We start from the raw sequence: 23877 nt of genomic DNA, 5'->3' as shown, positions 1-23877 counted from the left end.
CACTTCCTCTGCGGTCATGTGGCCGGCATGACTACACGGAACGCCGTTACCTGCCCGCCGAAGTGGTACCTATTAATCCATTCACATTTGCATGTTTTCGAACTGCTAGGTTGACAGGAGCTGGGACTAGCAACGGGAGCTCACCCCGTCACACGGATTCGAACCGCCGACCTGCCGATCAGCAAGCTCAGCAGCTCAGCGGTTTAACCTGCAGCACCCTGTCACTGAAGTACAGATTACTTATTTTGGTACCAAAGGCAGCAAAGCCAACCTAAAAAAAAAGGCAAGGATGCAACCCCTCTATGTAGGATAAGGCAAAATTAAGAGAGTATGTGTAACTGGATAGAGCAGCAAGGTATTCAGTTGGATATAGCAGCATATCAGGTGCTTAGTGAGGTAATTAGGGTGGGATAACACAGTAACGAGGGCAGGACTACAAATACAAGGGGGACAACTGAAAAAAAGAGGCAATGTTTCATGAACTGGTCTCTCTCTAGAGCAGTGTTTCTCCACCTTGGCAACTTGAAGATGGGTGGACTTCAACTCCCAGAATTCCCCAGCCAGCTGGCTGGGGAATTCTGGGAGTTGAAGTCCACCCATCTTCAAGTTGCCAAGGTGGAGAAACACTGCTCTGGAGAGTTATTATTAAGCTGCCCTTTGGTCCCAGAGCCCATGCACACCTCCTAGTAACTCCTGGTTTTATTAAAATTCCCTGGCCTCTAGATGTTTGTTATGGTTGAGTTGACAGTTTAGTATCTCTGGGAAAACGTATCTGGTGGAGGGGGTGATATACTTTCCTAATCTGGCACCGTATTTTCTCCTTCCAAGTTCAAAAATAAGAGAGACGACTAGGAGGAGCACAGCACAGCGCAAGGCATAAAAACACACAAGACGGATGGGTACCCAACCAAGACATTGTGAGATGAGCTGCAGCTCAGACCAGGGTAGGTGCCACACCTGAAGGTCCAGGTAAGGACTTCCAGAGAGTCCGCCCCATGTCCTCTCCAAGCTTATGGACGTCACTACCCAGCATGAACATTTGGGAGACTCAAAAGCTGGGGAAGACTGGAGTAGATAATACTAGACACTGACCATCTTGGAATAAAGCGCTCTCCAATGCTATTATTCAGTCCAGTGCATATCAGACCTCCCAAATCCAAGGAAGACTCTCCCTGTCCTACTATGACCTTTTAGCTCAAGGACAAGCAATACAGACGCTCCTTCAAATTACGATGAACCCAACTCCTATCCACAGCCAATGTAATGGTATGTGAGAAAGACCTTGAGAGATGGGGCTGCCTAAGGAACAGTCTGTCAGGCCCAGCCCAAGAACAACGAAGAGTCAATCCAGTCAAACTCCAGTTCTTTATTTGCTTACACCATATAGACAGAATCTTGCCAGACTGAAGCTACTCTACCACTGTGTTTTCTCTTATCTTGGTCCCCGCCTTGGAATGTGCTCGCTCCTTCCTGAGAACCAGCAGCATTACTGAAATCCACCACATCACCTCCCCCTTCAGAGACACATTCCATAACACGGTCAAGTAAGAGAGGGCTAAGCCTGCAGCTGCATAATGGGTGGAGAAAGAGGTTCAGAAGGGACCCTCCCTAGTTTCTCAGGCTGTAAAGGAGACGGTGGGGAGAATTGCACTTTCAGACTTGCAAGACTTTGTTAAGGTAGCCTTACAATAAAGTAGAATTAGCTCATCTGGTCGTGTTTCCTGTCTGGTCTACCTGGGAAGGCTGACACCAATCTTGCAAGACAATTCTCCCGCTGTCTCCTTTACAGCCTGAGAACTTAGGGAGGATCCGTTTTAAGCCTCCTTTTCCGCCCATTATGCAGCTGCGGGCTCTGCCATCTTTTATCTGGTCTGCCTGGGAAGGCTGACATCCTACATGGTTCATGATGGAAGATACTGGGATGTGCATCACAAGGCAACAAAAGGTCCGCACATCACAACTTTAACGGCAAATTCTGAGCAGAGTAAGAAACTTTATCAAACCAAAAATTGCTCCTCTCCATCTTACGCAGGAAGAAAAGGATGGTATGGGCACAAACCTATAAAACAGCCTTCCCAAAGGCATGCTGAAGGGACTTGAAAACCCCAGATGGGGGAAATGTATAAAAAGCCAATAATGTGAATATAAAATAGCTGTTCCACCAAAATGGACCCATATAGCAAATTACCTGATCATGTGACTCATATTAGAAACCGGATTTGCCACAAACGGTAAAAAGCCTGTATGATGAAGATCAGTCCAGACCTGGGAAGAAAGGTCAGAAAGGCACATTTGTATCTTTGCGCCAGCCAAGTGGCACCAACAGAACAGAAATTATCGATGGCCCCTTACCTTGGCAGGCATCCGGGCAGCCAGGACCGTTAAGCATTTGACACAAGAGGCAATAATATCAACCGGGGGAGAAACCACAGTAGTCAATCTGGAAAAAAAGTCTTGATCTCAGAGCAAAACAGCTAAAGGCAAAATAGTCTTGTCTAAACAGAACCTCAGATACAGTCACTCATCAGAAGGCAAAGCACCCAATTAACATGCCAGGTTCTACCTTTGCAGCAGCATGTAGATCCGGGACGTAATTGGCAGAAGGCAATCTGCGATCGACACATCAGTGCTGATGACTTTGTGAACCAGATCGATGATGGGCTTAACCCTCTGGCAATGCTGGAGGACATCTGAGAAAGACAGAAGTTCAAGGCAGAGACAGCTCGTTTCTGCAATAAAGACAGGCCCCTTAAAAGCAAAATGCAAACCCCAAAAGAAAGAAGTTTTTTTTTAAAAAAAAAGGACCATCCATACACTGACAGCACTTTTAAATTTTAAAATAATACTCCCGTTAAACAAACACATCGTATTGTTATTTTATAAACAGAAATATTTATACAGTGCAGGTGAAGCAAATGAAATGGTACAAATGAAAATTTATGCTATGCTCAATTTGCTAATCTGGAAGTTAGTGAAATTTCTTCTGTTTTTTTTTTTTTTAAATATGATGATTTTACATGATACTGAAGAAAAGAAGAAAAAAACGTGGAGGTAAAGCGAAGTAGCAACTGGTTCTCTGGCCACTTGGCCAGCTTTGCCCAGCCTGATACAAGAATTGGAAGGTTCACAGATGGGGATTCAAAGACCTCGTTCTGATCAGATTGCAGATGCTAGAAATGTCCTTAAGAGGTAAGACAATCAGCCACTGCAAAGTCCAGGGTTCAGGTCCTACAGAGAGCTCAAATTTGTGTCTCTTTCCCTGTCCCTGTGTGGTAATAGACTGAGAGTCATTCATTTTTGGTCCTTGATCTTCCACACAAACGTGCTGCCCTTCAGCTCCTGAGTCCCAAAGCCCATTAACAGCCCTATCCCATCAGCTCCCCAAATTCCTGGAGACTCACCAGCCGTTGACACCACATGCAACAGCATCTCAATCTCACACGTGAAGAGCGTCCAACTGCTATAGGAATATTCCCATCGTACCAAATAGGCCCGGTCGTCCAGCATCACCTGACCAATTGTTCCCTGAGGGATCCTGAGGTTGGTTTGTCCCGTCCCTGGAAGGAAAAAAGCAAAATAAAACCAGACTTTTTGGGCAAACAGAATGCCTCAGTCAGATTGGTCCTTAGCAAGACCATGCAATCTGCTGGAAGGACAACAGATGTTCAGTTGGTTAGTTTCAGAAGCCCTCGTTTGGCCAGGCAGTAGAACACGGATGTAAGTAAATGCATGCGTTTGAAGGAAGGGCAGAGGGTCCCAAACCGTCTCTTACCAAGGGGGTAGAGCAATTTGGGTGTCTGCCTCCTCCACAGGGTCCCGTCTTCGTGAGAGATTACATCTGCTGGTTTGTGCTTATAAAGCTCAATGTAGAACGACATCTTGTCCAAAAAGGTGTAAACCTTTAAAGAGACGGAGAGAGGGAAGATGGGCTGATGAAGAAAAGCAGATGGAAAGGAACCAAGAGATGACCTTGGGGAAGACACGAGCGAGCTGTTAAAGAGGGGTCTGCAGGAAAAAATTAGACAGTGAGACAGGGGCAAGCGTGAGAAAGAAACTCAACAGAACCCCACCGTAATTTTGTTTAGTATAAGATGGGACAGGCATGAACTTGGACAGGCTTTCAAAATTCTGTAATTCTACTTTACTACCCTAAAGAGCATTCCTGGAATCCCTGCTGTGTCTGTTTCTTGACCTGAACTTGAGAAACTTGCCTAAAACCTGTTTCTAAATCAGACTTGTTCCATCCCTATCACTGAGGGATCTCCAATCCTGTGAATGAAAGGACTCACCCTAGCCCCAACTTCTGAGTGACAGACGCCTAAAAAGGTCTTCTCAATCCTAAAATACCCCGATAGCAACAGATACCGACTTCTGTCCCGCCGACTCCCGCACGAACCTTTTTTGCTGTAGACTTGTCTGAAACAAGCGCGGTGAGTAACTGCAGAAGAGGGGAGAGGAGGTGTGGAAACATGCCACATACGCTATCCAAAATAATGCCCAGACCTGCTGTGGGTTCCTGGGATGAGATACAGAAAACAGAAGTTATCAAAGACAGACTGTGACTTAGGGCAACACGTTCTTGCGCTAGCTTTGAGGTGAAAATGGGTCTAATACTCTATCTCAAATACTGGCCTTTAAAAGAGACAGAAACTTGTTTTATCTACAGGTAGTTCTCACTTAACAACCACAATTGGGACTGGAATTTAGGTCGCTAAGCGGTGCGGCCATTAAGCGAATCTGGACCCGATTTTACGACCATTTTTGTGGTAGTCGTTAAGGCGAACCACCTGGTCGTTAAGTGAACCACATGGTTCCCTATTGCTTCTGCTTATCGGAAGCTGGCTGGGAAGGTAAAAAATGGCAATTGCGTGACCACAGGACACTGCGACTGTTGTAAATGCGTGACGGTTTCCAAGCGCCCGAATCACAATCACATGACCGTGGGGAAGCTGTGAAGGTAGTAAGTGGAACGGTCATAAGTCGTTTTTTTTTTCAGTGCTGTCCTAATTCCAGATGGTCGCTAAATGAATGGTCATTAAGCAAGGATTACCTGTACTGCACATAGGTTCTACTGCAAGAAAGACCATTCTGCCTATAACGGCAGCTGGTATATGGTAGCTCCTTTTCACACCAACAAATGTTATCAAAAGATGTAAGCCTCTGTGAGCGACAGCTCAGTTCTTCAGGTGCATAAGCCACCCTCTGACAGCAATGCTCCTCTGGATTCTATGTAGGACCAACAGGCCAAACTTTGCAGAAAAGAATTAACGGACGCGGGTTTAACACCAGGACTCAAAAATTGGACAAAGCACCATCAGAACATTTCGACCTCCCACGACACCGCGTTACAGACTTTGGAGCAACCACCTTTGGAGGAAAAAAAAAACTTTGCCGGCACAATTGAGCAAGGGATTGCTGAACTCCCATACATCAAAAGGCTTCCAGCTGCCTCTGAAGGTCTCAACACGCACAATAGATTATTAACACATCACAACTGTTAATTGAGAAGGTATTTGTAGTGTGTCTCAAATGCAGCCTGCATCTGCATCCCCACCCTGTCTCCCTCCCTTCCTTTCCACCCCCCCATCCCAATTTAAAACCTACACCAGTCTAGCCACTTCACCGCACCTGACGAAGACAGCTACAACTCACAACAGCCAATGCCTTTTAATTACGTGTTACTTGGAAAAGGTGCTACCAGGCTATTTTTTCCACATTATTCTAGTGCAAGAGTAATCCTTTCCTTTTTTTTTTTTTAAGTGACACAAATGACATTAACTTTCAAGAATTCATTTTTACTTAAGCGAGCATACAGGTAGAAAAACAAAACCTTACGTGCCTTATGTGAATATTTTCTTATTCCTTTTCATTTATAAAAAGTACAAAATGGGGAAAGGGATATGATAGTGTTTACTACGGAGGGAGATTCCCCCTCCCTTTTCACCCAAAGTCTCCCATGGTAAAAAGCAGCCTTTCTCAACCTTTTTACCCTGGAGGAACCCTTTAAATCATTTTCAGGTCTCAGAGAACCCCTGAATAAAAATTGCAAAAAAATACAAAAACTTCACAATGCAATTCATTTCTAACTTTTACAACCCACGTTTTGCAACGTTGGCAACAACAGCAAATCAGCAGGCCAGCAGTTGAGTCGCAGGAGATAAAAATTCCCACAACTGCGAACATGAACACTGTGCAGTATGCAAAGTTCAAAAAATATTTATTTTTTTCAATCACATTCCCTCACGGAATCCCAGCTGAGAATGGCTGGTACGGAAAATGGATTTGTTTCCAACAGAGGGGCACAGCTGAAACCTTGCAGATTTGGATGTACCTTTTAGTAACAGAAGTTTAAATGGGTAAAGCAGGGGATAAAAACAAGGAACGAAAAGGATCAAATACCACATGGAGGATTTACTTGTGGGTCTATCCGTCTGCACGTGGCTCAACACAGTTTCACAAAAATGTCAGCTGAAGAGCAATAAAACACGGAGAGCCTCTCAGAAGAGCAACTAGGATTTTCCAAGGCCAAAAGGCAGACTTTTCCATGGTTCTTAAAAAGACGACAATCAAAGGAAACACAGGTCAAATGTCACTTCCAGAGCAAGCTCACCGTTTTCCAGAACAGTGGAGGAATGCTTGAAGCTGCCAAAACTTCACAGGCTGTATCAATGATGTCCTTTAGAAGATAAATGGGGGGGGAGGGGAGGGACAGAGAAACTCATATGTCACATTATATCTGGTCCCCTTGACAAGAACACCTTAAAAAGATTTAAACTCATTTCATAAGAAACTGTAATTAAAGGGCCCTCTAGGCTACAGAATACTTTGCACTCTAATAAAACTCCAGTTCCCTGTGGAAAAGCCATGGCCAAAACTGATTTCAAACTGTGACAGATTTGTAAAGGTTTCAAGGAGTGACTGCATTTACAATGCATTTTATTACACATTATACTTCTAGACAGATAGTCCTCGACTTACGACCATTTGTTTAGCAACCGTTCAAAGTTATGACGGCACTAGAACAAGTGACTTGCAACCAGTCCTCTCGCTTGCGACCATCGCAATGTCCCTACAGTCACATGATCAAAATTTAGGTGCTTGGCAACCCGCTCACACTTACAACAGTTGCAGCGTTCTGGGGTCATGTGATCGCCATTTGCAACCTTTCCAGCCGGCTTCTGACAAGCAAAGTCAACAGGGGAAGCCAGATTCACTTAATGACTGTGGTGATTCGCTTAACGGCCATGGTGATTCGCTTAACCACCACGGCAAAAGAGGTCGTAAAATTGGGCATGACTCACTTAACCATGTCAGTTAGCAATGGAAGTTCCAATCCCAATTGTGGTCGTAAGTCAAGGACTACCTGTAACACTCATGTTCAGAAACTCACTCTATTTTAATTGAAAAACTGATCAACACAGAAAGCAGAATGAGAGATCAATAGTAAACAAAATAAGAAGCCACTCCCAAAAAGGAGGTTGTAAAGATCAGGTGCAAACCATGTTCTCTGTGAAAACTGGCTTAAAACACTTGTGGCTAAAACAGAAGATGGGGAGCATAATTTATGAAAATACAAATAGCTTGAAGGAAGTGTCCTTCTCTCCATTACACTGAAATGGCTGAAATGAATGGGAAATGGATTCAGATGAGACAAGAAAAAACTTTGCCCGAGTTAATTAACAGAACCGGCTGCTGGAAGAAATGCCAAGGGGCTTTAAAAGATAGCAGCAACGATTTTTAAAAAGATGGGAATGCTGCCCTTTCCCTTCTGTTTATGGGCTTCCTGGAAGCAGCAGGCACACCAGAGGATTCAGACCAACCTCTGGCCAGACACGGCAGGGCCCCTCTTTTGATCTTAAGCCCTTGACTCTTACCTGCTGATTGCCCAGCGTGTGCAGCTCCAGGGAAGTCAGGACAAAGGACAGCAGGCCGTAAATGCACATGCAGGCGGTGCTGGAAATACACTGCAAACCAAGAGAATTTCACAGCCTGAGCAATGGAAATAACCTGATCTAACTGCAGGTTGTGATCGCTACAAATCCTAGGGGAACGAGCCCATTCTGCGAGAGGAAAAGGAAGAGGGCAGCCAGGGGCCAGTTTCGTAGTTTTATCATCCTGCATATAAAGCGGCCAAAAAACCCTATATAAAATAAATGCAAATCCAAGAACAGCAAGAAAGGTTTTCCGTGACCTCGAGGTCTTCACAGGCTAGTGAAGCTCACCGCTTCATACACAGGACATCACAAAACACGATTAATTATACCACAAGACATGACGACCTGCAGCCAATATTCATGATTGGAAACACTCTCCTTTCTGCAGACTAATCCGAAGGAAACTGCCACTGCTCTAACTATTTTGCACGAGAAGGATCGCATAACTGCTTGTGCATCTGTTCCCAAGTAGACAGGGTTTTGCTCTGAGGCCCGGGGTGTTAACACTGTTTTACTTCTTTATGGGAGGTGTGGCAGTTGTAAACTGTGGTGCTAAGTTCTCTAACTTCAGTGGAGCACAGGCACACTCAGAACTGAAACAAAACTGGTAAGGAGAGACAAGGCCTATTCATAAAAATTGGCCTGTATACTTCTCTCCATCAACCATTTTCTAAGGTATATCATTCTCCAGCAAGAACTGGCTTGGACTCAGCAACTGTATTATATATGTACAATTATATGTGGGTGTATGAACGAGCGAGATGTTTGTATGTTATATATTATGGGACTTTTAGCCTAAAGGTTTCCTACATTATATTGTGATTTTACAAACTGACTATAGGATGACTACTAGTGTTACAAGTAGTCCTTGTCTTGCGACTGCCTCATTTAGCGGCCGTTCGCAGTTACGACGATGAAAAGGTAACTTTACGAGCAATCCTCGCATTTACAACCGCCACAGGTCTGTAGAGCAAAGGAAAGCTGAAGTCTGATCATAAGCACAGCCACGGTTTCACTTAGTGACCACTTTGCTTAACAACCAAGTTTCCATTCCCAATTGTGGTCACTAAATGAGGACCACCTGCATTGTTTTTATTTTGGATTTGTAATGTGTTTAGGTACAGATATATACATTTACAAATATTACATTTCTTTTCTTCATTAGAAAATCAGTGGGCTAAACCTAGCAAATGCTTAACGTGCTGTACTTCTTTTCCTTGCGTGAGAAAAGATGAAATTCTGGCGGTGTGATCGGGAGAGAACTCCAGGGTAAAAAAATGGGGACTGGGGCCTCTCAGCCCTTGAGCTGTTAAATATTATGGAATACATTTCTCCTGGGCCGAAGAATCTGCTAGGCCAAGCACAGTCGAGACTCACATTTCCTTCGCTACTTATGGATTGGAGCAGCTTCGTCAAATACTGAAATACATTCATTTGGATTGCGCTGCTTCCCATTCGCCTGATCACACTGGTTGACCCATCAGCGCCCAACGTGTGGCGGAGTAAGGCCCAGGCCAAGAGGACAGGGGCGTGATGGGGAACACCCCCAAGAGTCAGCAGCAGGCGGTCCATTTCCTGTTTGAAATACACAGATGACACGTTAAACATTTAAGCACCCTCTCCCAAAATTTCTTAATCTGGACTTTAAGTGTAGAATCAGAAAGGGAAGGAAACAAAGAATAAACATAAACAATCAAGAGACAGAAGATGAATCTGTGGGTAGCTTAGCTTATAAACGGCAACTCGGCCCAGGAGGCCAGAAAGCTGGGAGGAAGCATTTCTAATCAAGGAGAGTCTGCCTTAATGAGCTCACTAGAAATGAGGATGGGAAATGCACCTTCCAGTTTCCAAGGTGAAAGCCAAGCCCCCCACAGCTATGCAAGATCAAGGAAGCAAGAATCACACTCTATTTCTGATCTTTTTCCCGGGGAGGGAGAGGCCACGTGGCTATTGTTGTAAGGAGGAGCCAGCTTTCTCCTCCCGTTTTCAATGTCAGTGTGAGCTTGTGAGGGGGCTGGGAAAGGAGGGGAAGAGAGAGCCGATGAAAACAGTCAAGAGACAGAACGTGCTGGCAATTTATTTCATACCTGCAACTCGGCCCAGGTGGCCGGAAGGCTGGGAAGAAGCATTTCTAATCAAGGAGACTCCGCCTTAATGAGCTCACTATAAACGGGGATGGGAAATGCCTCTTCTGGTTTCCAGGATTCCGCATTTACTGCCAGGCTGGCATTAAAGCAAGCTTCCTGAAGTCTGTGTACTTCTACACCTTCCCCAGCTCAGTGGGGCTTGACATCTACATAACATTTCCCTGTGGACAGACATCCCTGAATCTAACCGTAACAAGGATTAGCTACAGCAAGCTGCAGCGGGGGTGGACGATGGCTAACTCCCAGAACCACTCCATTAATTGCCTGAAGCTGAGCAGAGGAACCTCAGGGATTAGGGCCCTGGACCAGCAAGACGAGGGAGGGATGTAGGATCATCAACAAACACCAACATATGTAACCTGCTCAGCTCCCCACCATGAGAAGTACCTCTAGAAGTCAAAGAAAATTCCATCCCTCCATAAAGAATAAAGGACAAAACTGAACAATGTAATAAAACCATCACGCGGCCCAGGAATGTGTCCGTTTGGTGTAGAGATGAGGGCCTAGAAACCAGGAGGCTGTGCGTTCCAGTCCCGCCTTAGGCATGAAAGCCGGCTGGGTGACTGTGGGCCAGTCCCTCTTTCTCCGCCCAGCCCACCTCACTGGGTTGTTGTTGTTGAGGAAAATGGAAGGCAGGAGCATTAGCTATGCCTGCCGCCTTGACCTATATATAAAAAAGGTGGGATAAAAATATAATAGTAATAATAACGATCTTTCCAGGAGCTCTGCTTTAACAATCAGGAAACAGGTTGATTTATTTTTGCTATGAATGTTTTCTTGAGTGTTTGCATGGTGAGGTAAAAAAAAATTAGGAATACTGATTGATCACAGATTTGCTAGAGAATTACCTGGCAGACCTGCCCATTGCCAGCAAATTTATGTTCCTCTTTCCTGTCATCCAACAAGCGTTCATGCAAAGAATCAATTTCCATGCCTTCCACTAGAATTAGTGCACTGAAGTACCTGTAAAGCACATTTGTGGGGGAGAGACAAAATACAAAAAAAAAATCAGACCTGAATGAAAATATTCCCCCCTCAAACAAATCCTTACTTGGTTCTTGTTTTTAAGTCCAAAGAAATCTAGATGTCATGTCAACTCGAGATTCTCACAAATGTATACAGGTAGTCCTCGCTTAACAACTGCCCTTTTTAGCAACCATCCGAAGTTAGGACAGCACTGAAAAAGTAACTTTATGACCGGTCCTCACATTTACAACCATTGAAGCATCCCCAAAGTCACGTGATTTGGGATTCAGCTGCTGCACAACCAGCAGGCATTTATGACCATCACAGCATCCCGCGGTCACATGATCATCATTGGTGTGCTTCACAGCTGGCTTCTGACAAGCGGAGTCAATGGAGAAGCCAGCAGGAGGTTGCAAGTCGCAGTCACACAATGTCTCACTTAATGACCATGGGTGATTTGCTTAACGACCATGGTGGAAGTAAGGTCGTAAGTCCATTGCGGTCACTTAACAACAGAGTTGCCGGTCCCAATTGGTTGTTAAGTGAGGACTACCTGTAGTTGTACTTCTTTCATGCACCAACCCATATGCGAATCAGCTCTTGCAAACCAATTTATCCAGCATGATCTGTGGTAACAGTATACGTGGCCAAGCGCATGGCACTCACCCAATCCGATCAACCAGGTGATCCATGCTTTCGTCAACCAGGTGCCTGTTGGTCTGCCGGGAACCAAACCCCTGCTCTTTGAACATCTTGGCAAAAGTCAGCAGTTCCTCAGGGGTCATCTCAAAATAGGCGTAGTAAAGGAAGATTATTTCCAGCAACATCGATTGTTCATGGAGGCTCTGGGCGAACCAGCGAGAGACTTGCCGCTCTGTCTGCGTAAAAAGCAGAGGCCTCAGGCTTGGTGGAAACCAGGGAGGACCGCGACGTTAAGCCCACTTAAATGCTTCTATTTCAACAGGCTGAGTTAGGCACACCTAACTTCGCACACTAGCTTGCTAAAGTTCTTCGGGGACAAAACGACAGTGGGCTTTGCCCTGCAAGAAGAGCTCTGTCCTGTATGCCTCCCTTCGTCTTCCAAAAGGTCTGCCCGCAGGGAGATGCATGGAGGATTTCAGACAAAGGGTCTGGTAGGACATCAAACAGCACTGCATCTCCTTTCCAGACGTCTGAGCATTTAAACGGGAGCTACACCTACTGACAGAGAGAGAGGCGGGAGGAACTCCTGAGTCCTCCCAGATTTTTTTTAAGAAGGGGGCATTGCCAACAATGTAACACATTTATAACCCACCTTTGAGCTTTCTGAAATAGACAATGCAGCATACTAATTCGGGCCAAAAGCTTCATTCAACAGAAATATAAATGTGATCCTGCTACGATCCATGTATTTTTCACTGCAGAGCTAGAAATGCACTGCACAAATTATGAAAGGAAGGTATCACTGAAAAAAAATACCATTAGACTTCCATGTGTCTCCCATGTAGGCGCTTCGGCTTTATACAGCTCTTCAAACTGTTTCCGATAATTAGGAACCAATTCCTTATCCAATTTTTCCATACACTGCGAATACGGGACCTTCATAGCAAAACCAATTTCATAAAATTACAGACTGTTTCATCCATTTTGTGCTTGTATGTCACCTTTTAACAGTGTTCTCGGTGATTTATTACACCAGAATGTCAAAATGAATCGAATATACTTGTAACATTCCAAATATCACAAAAAATGACAGAGCATTACCCAAAAGACATAAAAATATGATTAAGGTGAAAACAGAACAAAAACTGGGAAAAGAAAAATATCTTTCACTGGCTGTAGAATGACTGACTGTAAGTCAGGTGAGACTATGCAAATCTGTCCTTTAAATCAGGTGCATGCAACATTTCTGAGCAAAGATCACAATTCTAAGATTATTATTATTACTTAAATGTATATGCTGCCTGACTCCCAGAGACTCTGAGGTGGGCCAGGACAACAATAAATTTAATTTTATGTACAATTCAATGTAGTTAAAATTAAATGCAGTTAATAAGATTAGTTATCAGCCATGTGTTTTATAACAATGAGAGCCAGTCTGGTGCAGTGGCTGAGGCGCTGGGCTAGAAACCAGCAGATTGTGAGTTCTTGTGCTCCTTTAGGTGTGAAAGCTGGCTGGGTGACTTTGGGCCAGTCCCTCTTTCTCAGCCCAACCCACCACACTGGGTTGTTATTCTGGGGAAAATAGAAGGCAGGATCATTAGGCATGTATGTTTCCTTGAGTTGACTCCCCCCAAATTTTTTTAATTAAACTTTATAAGCGTCTTCAAAATAAAAAGATAAAGGTAACAAAAAGTAATGATTAAAATAGAAGGTAAAAAAGAACATTAAAATAGTAAAAAAGAACAAGTTGACCAAAAATAAAGGTGGGATAAAACTAATAAATAAAAATACCCTTTATGTTCTCTTACAAGATTGCAATTTCATCCCTTTTGAAGATTACTAGAGATTTTTGGGAATGCCAACAGCTCTGGTGGTTCAGATTATAGACTTTTACAGTAGTCCTCATTTAGTGACCACAATGGGGACCAGCAACTCAGTCATTAAGAGAAGTAGTTGCTAAGTGAGACTGTGACTCTGCTTATGATCTTACTTCAGCTTTCCTTTGCTATACAGACCTGCAAAGGTCGTAAATGCGAGGATTGGTCATAAAGTTATTTTTCATCACTGTCATAACTTGAATGGTCGCTAAATGAGGTGGTCGCTAAATGAGGACTGCCTTACTTTAACTGCATTCAGTGTATGTTCATGGAAGAATCAAGAAAAGCCAACACATACCATGTAAGGGTGCCGCTCATCCTGGAAGTAAGTGAGGATGTGAAGAACACACCGAAGAATACAAAACCTTTCCTCATAGTAGTAATCAGCAATCTGCGAAGACATATGGTTGTCTTTATCATAGCAGCTATCTTTGCATTTTCAGATTAACTTCCCCACAGTCTGCTCGCTGAATTTCCAGGTTCCCCTCTCCGTGGATCTTTGATTAACTTGCCAAATCCTCTGATTTAGTTTTTCACTCCCCTGGCACGTTATTTGTGAACAAGGTTTCTTGCCGTCACTCATCCTATTAATAATTATTATTTCCATACGTTGTTGTTGATTGGGCTTTTTGATTTTTTTTTTTTTAATGGAAAAGTGGGATGAAAATATTGTCCAAAAATAATTACAAGAAGCCACTCAGGGCAAATCAGGAGCAAACTGCAAGATCCCACATTCGGACGTGATGCAGGCACCGCACCAAGACACGGTTAAGCTTAACTACGGTGAGGCATCAATATGAGTAAGTCACGCTTATGCAATTAAGCAGTAAGAGACAATCAGAAGCTGGTATGACGTGAGTTTGCACTGAATCAGGTGGTCACGCCTTCGATCAGGGTCCCTCGGCCAGGGTTCCGTGGCACCCTCGGGTTCTGCGAGAGGCCACTAGGGGTTCCCTGGGAGATCACGACTTACTTAAAAACTTATTTCAAATTTGGGCCACTTCACATTAAAGAGGCAAGTTTCATTCTTTATTTTCAGTTTAAGAACGCTGTGAATGCACATAGACAGGCCTACCCACGAAACGAACGTAATAATTTTGGGACTTGTGGCCTATATTACAGCCTGAACGTGCAGGGGTCCCCCGAGGCCTGGAAAATTTTTCAAGGCCTCCTCCAGGGTCCAAAGGTTGAGAAGGGCTAGCTTAGATTGACAAAAGCTACTACTCCAGTCCTGTATTGCAACCCCTTTTCTAGATTCAGTTGAAATTTTCCCAGGCTGTAAGTCACACCAAGGTAAACTAACCACAGGACAGCACTGGTAATCGCCAGAGGGGCATGTTCCAGATTCTGCCACCTTCCCCACAAGTCCCCAACTGTTTACCAATCAGGGCAACTGTAGCTATGGGAGAGCCAACCCTGTCTGGAGAGGCTCACTGGTTTGCTGCTGCTGTTTGAAGCATGAACCCAGTTATCTGCCTAGAGTCGCTCTCTGAGTGAGATGGGCAGGGAATAAATGTGATTGATAGGTAGGTAGGTAGGTAGGTAAAGGTAAAGGTTTCCCTTGACGTAAAGTCCAGTCGAGTCCGACTCTAGGGGGCGGTGCTCATCTCCGTTTCTAAGCCTTGGAGCCGGCGTTGTCATAGACACTTCCGGGTCATGTGGCCAGCATGACGACTCGGAACGCCGTTACCTTCCCGCCGAAGCGGTACCTATTGATCTACTCACATTTGCATGTTTTCGAACTGCTAGGTGAGCAGGAGCTGGGACGAGCAACGGGAGCTCACCCCGCCGCGCGGTTTCGAACCGCCGACCTTCCAATCGGCAGCTCAGCGGTTTAACCCGCAGCGCCACCGCGTCCCCTTAGATAGATAGATAGATAGAAATAAATATCTGAAGCAGAGTAGCTGGAGGGAAGCCCAAAAGGTTACTAAAGGAGGCTGCCACATACAAAGAGTCCATATGGCCCCCTTCTCCAGAGCCTTCTGCTGCGAGGAATTATTTTTCCGCCCCCCACGAACACCCTTTGGGGCCTGATACAGAAGCAGTGGGGAGGGGAACAAGGCTCACGGCACAATCTACAGGAGACTCACCTTCAGCAGCAGAGTTTGGCTCTGCCTCTCATCTTGCAGCACCGTCTAGAAACAAAAAGGAATGCAAGAAATTAATCTAAAACAGTTGTGGCCCGAGCAGACACATACATGGTAGAAAGGTATGCTCCCATCTAGATTTTATTTATTTATTTATTCAATTTCTCTGCTGCCCATCTCGTGCACAATGACTCTGGGCAGCTTACAATAGTAAAAATGACAAATCACTCACAATATTATTTTAGCTATAATCATCAAGGAATACACCTTTATTTAAGCTTTTTCGGGTCAAAAAAACTGTACTGGTATACAGCTCCTAGAAATGCCCCACAGGGCTGATCTCCAAGAGGCGGAATGACACTTCAGTCAAATCAAAGTCAAATCAAGCTTCAGCAACACTGTGGCATGAATCAGAGGTTCTTCCAGGCCCACCAATCAACTTGTACCAACAGCAAAGCAGCTGCAGACATCAACTCCACCCCATTACACTACGTGGGCCAAGATTAACGTAAAATCCTGTGATTTCTCCCACTTCAAAATCCTGTATTAAAAATGAGTACGACTTGCTGCCAAACCCATAGGAATGGAATTCTAGAGGCACACAAACTGATAAAATTCACAGGCCATCTGACTCAAAAGGGACTCCGTTTATACATTTTTAACTTGCAACAGGACATAATAGGTTAAAAATGGACATATACTTTAAATACTTCTGCTTTATGCGCAGAAGGTCCTGGGTTACTGGAGAGCCCGTCTGGTCTAGTGGTTAAGGACAAGCTAGAAACTGGGAGGCTGTGAGTTCTAGTCCTGCCACAGGCACGAAGCCAGCGGGGTGACCTTGGGCCAGTCCCTCTCTCTCAGCCCAGCCCACCGCACAGGGTTGTTGTTGTGGGGAAAACAGGAGGGAGGAGGAGGATTAGGTATGTTCACCAACTTGAGCTATTTATAAAAATAATAAAGGCGGGATAAAAAAAATCTAAAAAAACTGCACTCCCATTTCTCAAAGAAGGATATCTGCATGCCTGCCATCTTCTTCCCAGTCTCCGTAACTTGTTCGATTTCTCCTTCCTTCCTATCTTTGTTCTGCCCCTGAATTTATTGCTAGTACTTCTGGGGCAGGCCTCACCCCCAAGTGGAAAGGCATGCTTGTCGCATCACAATGAGAGCTCACAGTGTCGAGTCCCAGCCTTCAAGAGCCATGCACAGCCACCCTGTCAACAGAACTTCTGGAAGAGAGAGAGGTGTGCCGTTACCCACCTTTAACGAGTCTCTAGTCCCTCTATAATCTTCTTGAAGGTAACACTGTAGGAGCTGCACGCTTTGATCTTCATCCAAGCCCTGTAATGACAAAGACACATTTCGCTACATCACTTACTTTTTGGAGAGGGGGAAAGGACAGTGAAGAACAAAACAATGCTTCATTCTCAATTCTGTTTCCAAGTTCTGCAAAGCACACCGATTAAACTTCAAAAGCCCCAGATGCAAACCTCACCTGACTGGGGAAAACCAGCTTCTCTCCAGTTCTGATATTTTCTCCCACCCCCATCCTGAAACACACAGAGCAAGAAAGAAAGTGACCTGTAACTATTTCTTACCAAAAACTTGCTGACTCTGAGACCCAGTTCCTTCAAGGAAGCAGCCACGTTTTTATCAGCTTTCACTATTTCTGCGGAAGTTGAACTACAAATAAGAAATAATTGTTGAATTTGCTTGGAACAAAGCTAATCTTGTTCTGACACAGATACCGTTTTGTATCATTAAGAGAAACTTCACAATTAGAATCCACTTTTCAATTACAGCCAGACACGGTTACCACACCAAGCCAAGGATGAAAGTGGTAATTCTCCAGTACTGTCATCTTTCCAGCAAGGTATTTCATGACATACTATTCTTGAGTGCTGGATTAAGGTAGATGATAATTAAAATGTGTGAATCAATATAACATGTCAATGTTGTGAGGTTTTCCACATCTGTTTTTTTTTTTTTAATTAAAATGATGGGAAAAATTGGTGCTTATTTGCAATTCTCAGTTAACATACAGAACTCCGCACAGAATTCACTCCCAATATCCTGAACTTTTTAAAATACTTCCCTTGAAGTATGTTAAAATACCACCACCTCTTACAAACTTTTTGTATGCTTTTTCAAATGTATGTTCCCTTTTGGGACACATCTTCCTTAAAGACACGTTTACTTGTGTAACTTTCACAGCAAAGATAGATGCTAGCAGACTGCATTCACTGCTCCTTATTCTTGCCACAATCGTCCAGTATGAGGGATTATGCCATTATGCACTGCTTGAAACCCATGGCACATTTTTTGATACCGTTAACAACCAATCAACAGACATGTATGTATGATCTTTCTAAAATAGCAGTCACCGCCTCTTCTCATGGTAAATTTCATAAACTTTATTAGGCCCTCAAGGAAAGGAACGCAAGGCCATCCAGAACATAAGAGCATGGTTCTACTTATTATTTTATGAAATATATAAGCTGCCCAACTCCATTTCAACTCTGGATGAAGTACGATATACAGAATCTAAAGTGATCTACCCATTACAAAATACAGAAAGAACATCCAGAGAAAACAGCCATCTCATAGATCAGACAATGTGCAAGGGGCCCACCTCCCTCTCCTGGCCTTAAGGGTTCATCTAAATAAGATCAGGGCGGGAAATCTTTTAGTTTCCATTTTTCTGCTAAAATTTCAGTCTAGATGAATCTCTGGAAAGGAGAAAGGACACTTCTGCCATTTATGACAAGAAAAGCCCATTGGTTCCCCAAGCTTTCTCTACTTTAGCACCACACTGGATACCCAGCATCTGGTTACTGTACCTAGGTGGCTTGTAGTAACAGAGTCCTTCAAGCAGCCTCTGCCAGTGTTTATTCAACTCTTCCGCGATCTGTGCCTAAATCAGAAAAAAAGGGTGGTGAATATATAGATACCCCTATCTAAAAATTATTTGCTTAGTTATACAAAGCAGGACAGAAGTAACTAAGAAGCAGCATTGTGCAATTTACAGGTTAAGAAAGGAGCGACTTTTTTGCTCTGCTTGCAGATGGAAGGGAAACGAGAAGGCGGACACGGTCAGTTTCCAATCACAAGCGCAGCAGAGATTCTTTTAAAGAGAGTGGGAAAGACGCAGAACGATCTACCCTACAGCACAGAGGCCTGCCCACTCCCGCTAACCATGCAGAGATTGGTATCAAAATCTTAAAGACAATAAAATGCCACACAAAACCAAATTTATTTAATACCAGGCTACAGAGGTTTCAAAGGAAATAGCCTAAGCCAACACTACTTACTGGTTCCCTCAAAGCTGATCTTCCCAAAAGAATGGTCCACAGTTCTCTGCTGCTCCTTAGAATAAAAGTCACACATTACTTAAAGGGTTTTTTAAAAGCCCACAGACTTGTTTCTCTCCATTGCGGTCTTACCAAACTGTTTTCAGAGCAAAGTAACAATCTCCCTCGAGCACTGTACTTATTTCCAGTAACGCCTCTGAGTCTCAAAAGCCGACTTAAGAAATAAAAATGGTGGGCAGCTGGCCCTACCTGCCCAACTTTGTTCTGCCCAACTGTACTTCCTCAATGCTTTTTAAAGATTGGAGCTACTGGTGTGTCCTGCTGAAAACAGCCTGGAATCTATTAGGACACACATAAGGGCCCTCTGAGAAGAAAAACGGAAAATAAATATGCCAGGTACCATAATCAATTTGCAAACCTGGTTTTCAGAGTAAAGGGAGAGAAAAAGAGTCGTAGCCACAGAATGCACCAAGTAATTCAAAGATGTCTGACCCACCAACAACTCCATCTTGTCTGGGCTTTACTAGCTGATCTGCATTTATTCAGTCCACTGCATATTATTAAAAAATCAGTTAAGAAAAGACATCCATTCAGCTGAAAATATAGATGGCATAGAGAGAACCCAAAGAGCAAGATTAGCACTCTGCTCAGAACCACTGTGCTAATCATTAGAGAATTTAAACCATTTAAAAGAGAGAGAGAGAGAGAGAGAAGTATTATGTCAGCATTAATTATGATTAAACATGTCAATGTTAATGAGCATAATGGATTTCTGATCATCAACAGAGATGCTTCCAAGTCAGGTGGTAAAGCCAGGAAAAGACCAGGCCCGCTTGGGGTTAGAATTTATCCCCAGCTCCTTTGCTGACTCCAGAACCAGGAGACCTGAGTTCGAGTCCTGCCTTAGACATGAAAGCTGGCTGCAGAATTGGAGCTGGTTGTTCTCTCTCAGCCCAGCCCACCTCACAGGGTCGATCCAACACAACCAGGGTACACTGTCATGCGCAGGGATGAACCCGTCACCCAGACAACTTTGGGAAACGTCAAGGGAAACAGGCACACCCCCAGGTAGCACAAACACATGAAGAATGCACAACTAGGACAAATATTATTTTATCCTGCTTTTTATATATACAGGTAGGTCACGATTAGTGCGTGTTCAAATAATGTGACGCTCAATTTACTGCAAATTGTAAACTGATAACAGGTTGCGTTTCAAAATTCAGCGAATGCGAGGCCAGAGTGTGCACAATTGAGGCTAGTGTGTGCGCAGTTGCAGCTGGGGTTTTAGACACTGCTAAACTTCATGTGTGCAAAATGGAGAAGAGGAAGGTTCCATCACAGGAACAGTACAAGTTTTAAAAAAGGTATTTTTGTCAGTGTAAGCTTACCATTAGGAATGATACTGAGAAGTATTGGGGTTCTATTTTGCTCTCTATATCTACTCTGTGACTTTGTGAACCATAAATTTAAATTAGAAGCATATTCTTCTTATCCTTTACTGTAATATTTCATTAATATGCATATAAACATTTAGGGTTAACATTTTTCCTTGCCTATTTCTGTCGAGCTGGGACCCATTACCCTATTTTCCATAGAAATGTCACTCGGAAGGGTGCGAATGCAAATCAGGCAACCATTTCATGAGATTCACCGCACTAATCGAGACCAACCTGGAGATACTATTTGGCCAGCTCAAGGTTAATATTCCTGCCTCCTCCTACCCAAATGGGAATTAACAGGCAGGCCGTCCATTTCCTTGGGGGGGGGTTGTTATTCCATAAACCCTAAGCCAACCATGGCTTAGAGCTCAGCTAGTCTGGGTCAGTGGCGAAGGGGCCAGGCTGGAAACCCAGAGACCCGAGTTCGAGTCCTGCCTCAGGCACGAAAGCCACTCCTTCCCTCTCTCTGCGCCCAGCCGACCTCACAGGGTTGTTGTTGGGGCGGGAAGAGGAGCGGGATGTACATTGGAGCACATTGGAGCTGGGCGGCTTACACATTCTAATAAACGAAGATAAATAAAATACACGGCGTCAAATTAGTAATAATAAGGCCAGGGAGGGGGCTTCGCGAGGCCGGCGAGGGACCCCCTCCCCTCCAGCCCGCAAGGCCCGCTCCCCAAAGCTCCGGGGGCTCGGAGAGGGCAAGGCTCCAGGCTCCGGCCGGCCTCCGCCCGCCTCAGCCGCCCGCTCCCCTCAGCGGCCCCGCCGGCGAGCGTGCGCGCCCCGCCAACCCCTACCTCGCGGACAGCCCGCTGGCCGCCATCTTGCCTCCCCTCCCACGTGACCTCCCGCCCGCCTACCTCGCTCGCCCGCCGAGCCCGCGAGGAGAAAAGGGGCGGGGCCGCCAGAGGGAAGGGAGGCGGGGCGGGAAGGAGGCCGGTGACGCTTGCGCGCTGGGCCGCCGTTCGACCGTTGGGCCGCGGCGCGCCGCCTGACGTCACCGGCGCGCGCCGTCGTCCCCGCCAGATGGCGGCGCCCGGGTGGGTGAGTCGATGAGGCGGAGGCGGAGGCGGAGGCGGAGGCCGGGGAAGGGCGGGGGGAGGTTCCAGCGGCCGCGTTGCTCGTTTCCCCAAATGCTCAGCCCCCGGGGGTGCATGGCGCGCGGCGTCTCTTGCCCTCCCCCGGATCTACCTCACAACAGCCCTGCGAGGTAGGTCCGGGCCAAGACAGCGCTTTCCAACCTTAGCTCCCGAGGCTGGGTGGGGATGATGCGGGCTGTCGTCGCAGCCTGGGAGGGCTCCGGGTTGGGGAAGGGCGGGTTGAGAAGATAGCGGGTCGGAGTCCCTTTCCTGCGTGGGACTGAGCACGGAAGGCTGGGATTGAACCCTCGGGGTGCAAGACGCGTGGCCTCAGGTGGGCGAGGAGGAGCGGCCCCGAAAGCGACTCGTCCCTTCTGCGGGTGGAGCGGCTGCCCTCCCCGGGAGGCCGAAAGACGCAGGTTTTCGGTGTATGTTAAGGCCGCTAATGTCAGCAAATAAAGAGGTTAATTGGTTAAATCAGTAAACATCCACCAGCATCCAACTCTGCTTTCAGAGTAATCAAGGTTAAGGCAGAAAGGGAGGGAGTGAGGCTGGCAGTGCAGCGGCCAGTCAGGATTTTGTAGGACTCAATGGCTATAGGCTGAAATGCCAAAAAGGGTTTTACTGAATACATTATTATTATTATTATTATTATTATTATTATATTATTATTATATTATTATTATTATTATTATTCCCACTTTTTTACAGTATATATATACATATATACATATATAATGCGAGACAGTGAACATCCCTAATTCTCCTTCCTCCTCCTATTTTCCCCACAACAACAACCCTGTGAGGTGGGCTGGGCTGAGAGAGAATGACTGGCCCAAAGTCACCCACTGGCTTTCACATCTAAAGGATGACTAGAACTCACCCTGTTCTGGTTTCCTGGTCAGCACCTTCACCACTACACCAAACTGGCTCTCTTAAATATTAGAAGAGTCAACAGGGAAAGATATGCCAAACCACATCCCATTCAGCAACTCCAGGAATGGCAGCGGACAGACAAATTAAAACAGAGAACAAAGAACAGGAATGCATATACATAGATAAAATATGCTTTACAGTAAAGGGAAGGTTGAAATGAATATGCTTTACAGTAAAGGGAAGGTTGAAGTGAAAATGTAATGATTGAAAAAGTTAAATATTAAAAAGGCACAACAAAAAATAGGAAAACTTTATAAGAAAAAGCATTGTAGTAGCCCTCTCCTTTTTTCCCTTTTTTTTCTCAACCAGTGATTGATACTAATTTTTACACTGTTTTAGACCTCTGTGATTATTGCTCACTTCTATTTGAGTCGTTTTTGTTTTCAACAGTTTCTCTCTTTCTTCAAAAACCGTATTCTGAATGTCTTAGCTTGCCCTGCTGTGTAATACTTTTAAAACATTACTTAAGAAACAGGGAGAAAAACAGCAACACCCGGAGATGGCTTAGTAGCCCATCTGATCAGGGAATTGATCCTCTGCCAAAGATCTTTAGCAGACAGCACCGGAAATGGCACAATGACATATCTGGCTAGTACCTGGGAAGTGACCCTTTTTTCATGAGAATGTGGCTCTTAGGCAGCTATTGTTCCCCTTCCCCTTGGCAGATGTTAGATTAAGGAGCTGGTGTTGTCCTCCTTATCTTAATGGATACCAGTAAAACTACAGGTAAGAGGCAAGCGAGAGTGATAAACAATAACAATGATCCAATCTGCAAAGCTGACTTTGAAGGAACATACAGATAACCCTTGCTACACAGGTATTTCTTGTATATGCAAAGGGTGAAAGGAGTCCATGCCACTAACTCCTCTCCGGTCTTCTTCCGTACAAACAACTCACAATTGTCCACGCTGTTTCCCTCATCAAAAGCAACTATCTTGGTCTTTGATATATTTTTGTTGCATCACGTAGTCTAAGACGCACTGCAAATAATTCAGGTTCTCAGCCAGCAACGTTCACATCCCCAAGAACATGCATCTAATGTCACCACAAGCATTTTTATCCATTTATAATGCATTTGTAGATAAATAGATAAAAATGCTTGTGGTGACATTAGATGCATGTTCTTGGGGATGTGAACGTTGCTGGCTGAGAACCTGAATTATTTATCTACAAATTACATTTGTATCTGCATTTATCTACAAATGCATAGAGACCCAGTTTGGTGTAGTGGTTAAGGCACTGGGCTAGAAACTGGGAGGCCATGAGTTCTAGTCCCACTGCAGGCACAAAGCCAGCTGGGTGACCCTGGGCCAGCCACTCTCTCCCAGCCCTAGGAAGCAGCAATGGCAAACCACTTCCGAAAAACCTTGCCAAGAAAACTGCAGGGTCTTGTCCAGGCAGTCTCCGAGAATTGGACATGATTGAACAGATTTTTTTAAAAATGCATTAATCAATCAAG

The 23877-nt window shown here is 44.8% G+C and overlaps 1 protein-coding gene across 1 annotated transcript in view; it reads right to left on the bottom strand.

Moving 5' to 3' along the window:
- NUP188 (nucleoporin 188) overlaps positions 1–21252 on the bottom strand; it is a 42489-nt gene extending 21237 nt beyond the window's left edge. The window contains exons 1-19 of the mRNA XM_063316418.1: positions 21201–21252; positions 18962–19016; positions 18491–18564; positions 17249–17333; positions 16911–16991; positions 15657–15701; positions 13865–13957; positions 12506–12625; positions 11714–11925; positions 10930–11044; positions 9312–9509; positions 7875–7964; positions 6611–6676; positions 4397–4516; positions 3773–3899; positions 3402–3557; positions 2564–2690; positions 2353–2440; positions 2189–2265 (exon numbers count right to left, since the gene is read on the bottom strand). Of these exons, the coding sequence (XP_063172488.1) occupies positions 2189–2265; positions 2353–2440; positions 2564–2690; positions 3402–3557; positions 3773–3899; positions 4397–4516; positions 6611–6676; positions 7875–7964; positions 9312–9509; positions 10930–11044; positions 11714–11925; positions 12506–12625; positions 13865–13957; positions 15657–15701; positions 16911–16991; positions 17249–17333; positions 18491–18564; positions 18962–19016; positions 21201–21226 (1955 nt within the window). The 5' untranslated portion in view covers positions 21227–21252. The remainder of the gene's footprint in view (positions 1–2188; positions 2266–2352; positions 2441–2563; positions 2691–3401; positions 3558–3772; positions 3900–4396; positions 4517–6610; positions 6677–7874; positions 7965–9311; positions 9510–10929; positions 11045–11713; positions 11926–12505; positions 12626–13864; positions 13958–15656; positions 15702–16910; positions 16992–17248; positions 17334–18490; positions 18565–18961; positions 19017–21200) is intronic.
- Between the last annotated feature and the right edge of the window lie 2625 nt (positions 21253–23877).

The sequence above is a fragment of the Candoia aspera genome, chromosome 16, assembly GCF_035149785.1.
Source record: "Candoia aspera isolate rCanAsp1 chromosome 16, rCanAsp1.hap2, whole genome shotgun sequence".
Classification (NCBI taxonomy): domain Eukaryota; kingdom Metazoa; phylum Chordata; class Lepidosauria; order Squamata; family Boidae; genus Candoia; species Candoia aspera.
Note: the sequence above shows the minus strand (reverse complement) of the source record. Positions and strands in the feature narration are given on the sequence as shown.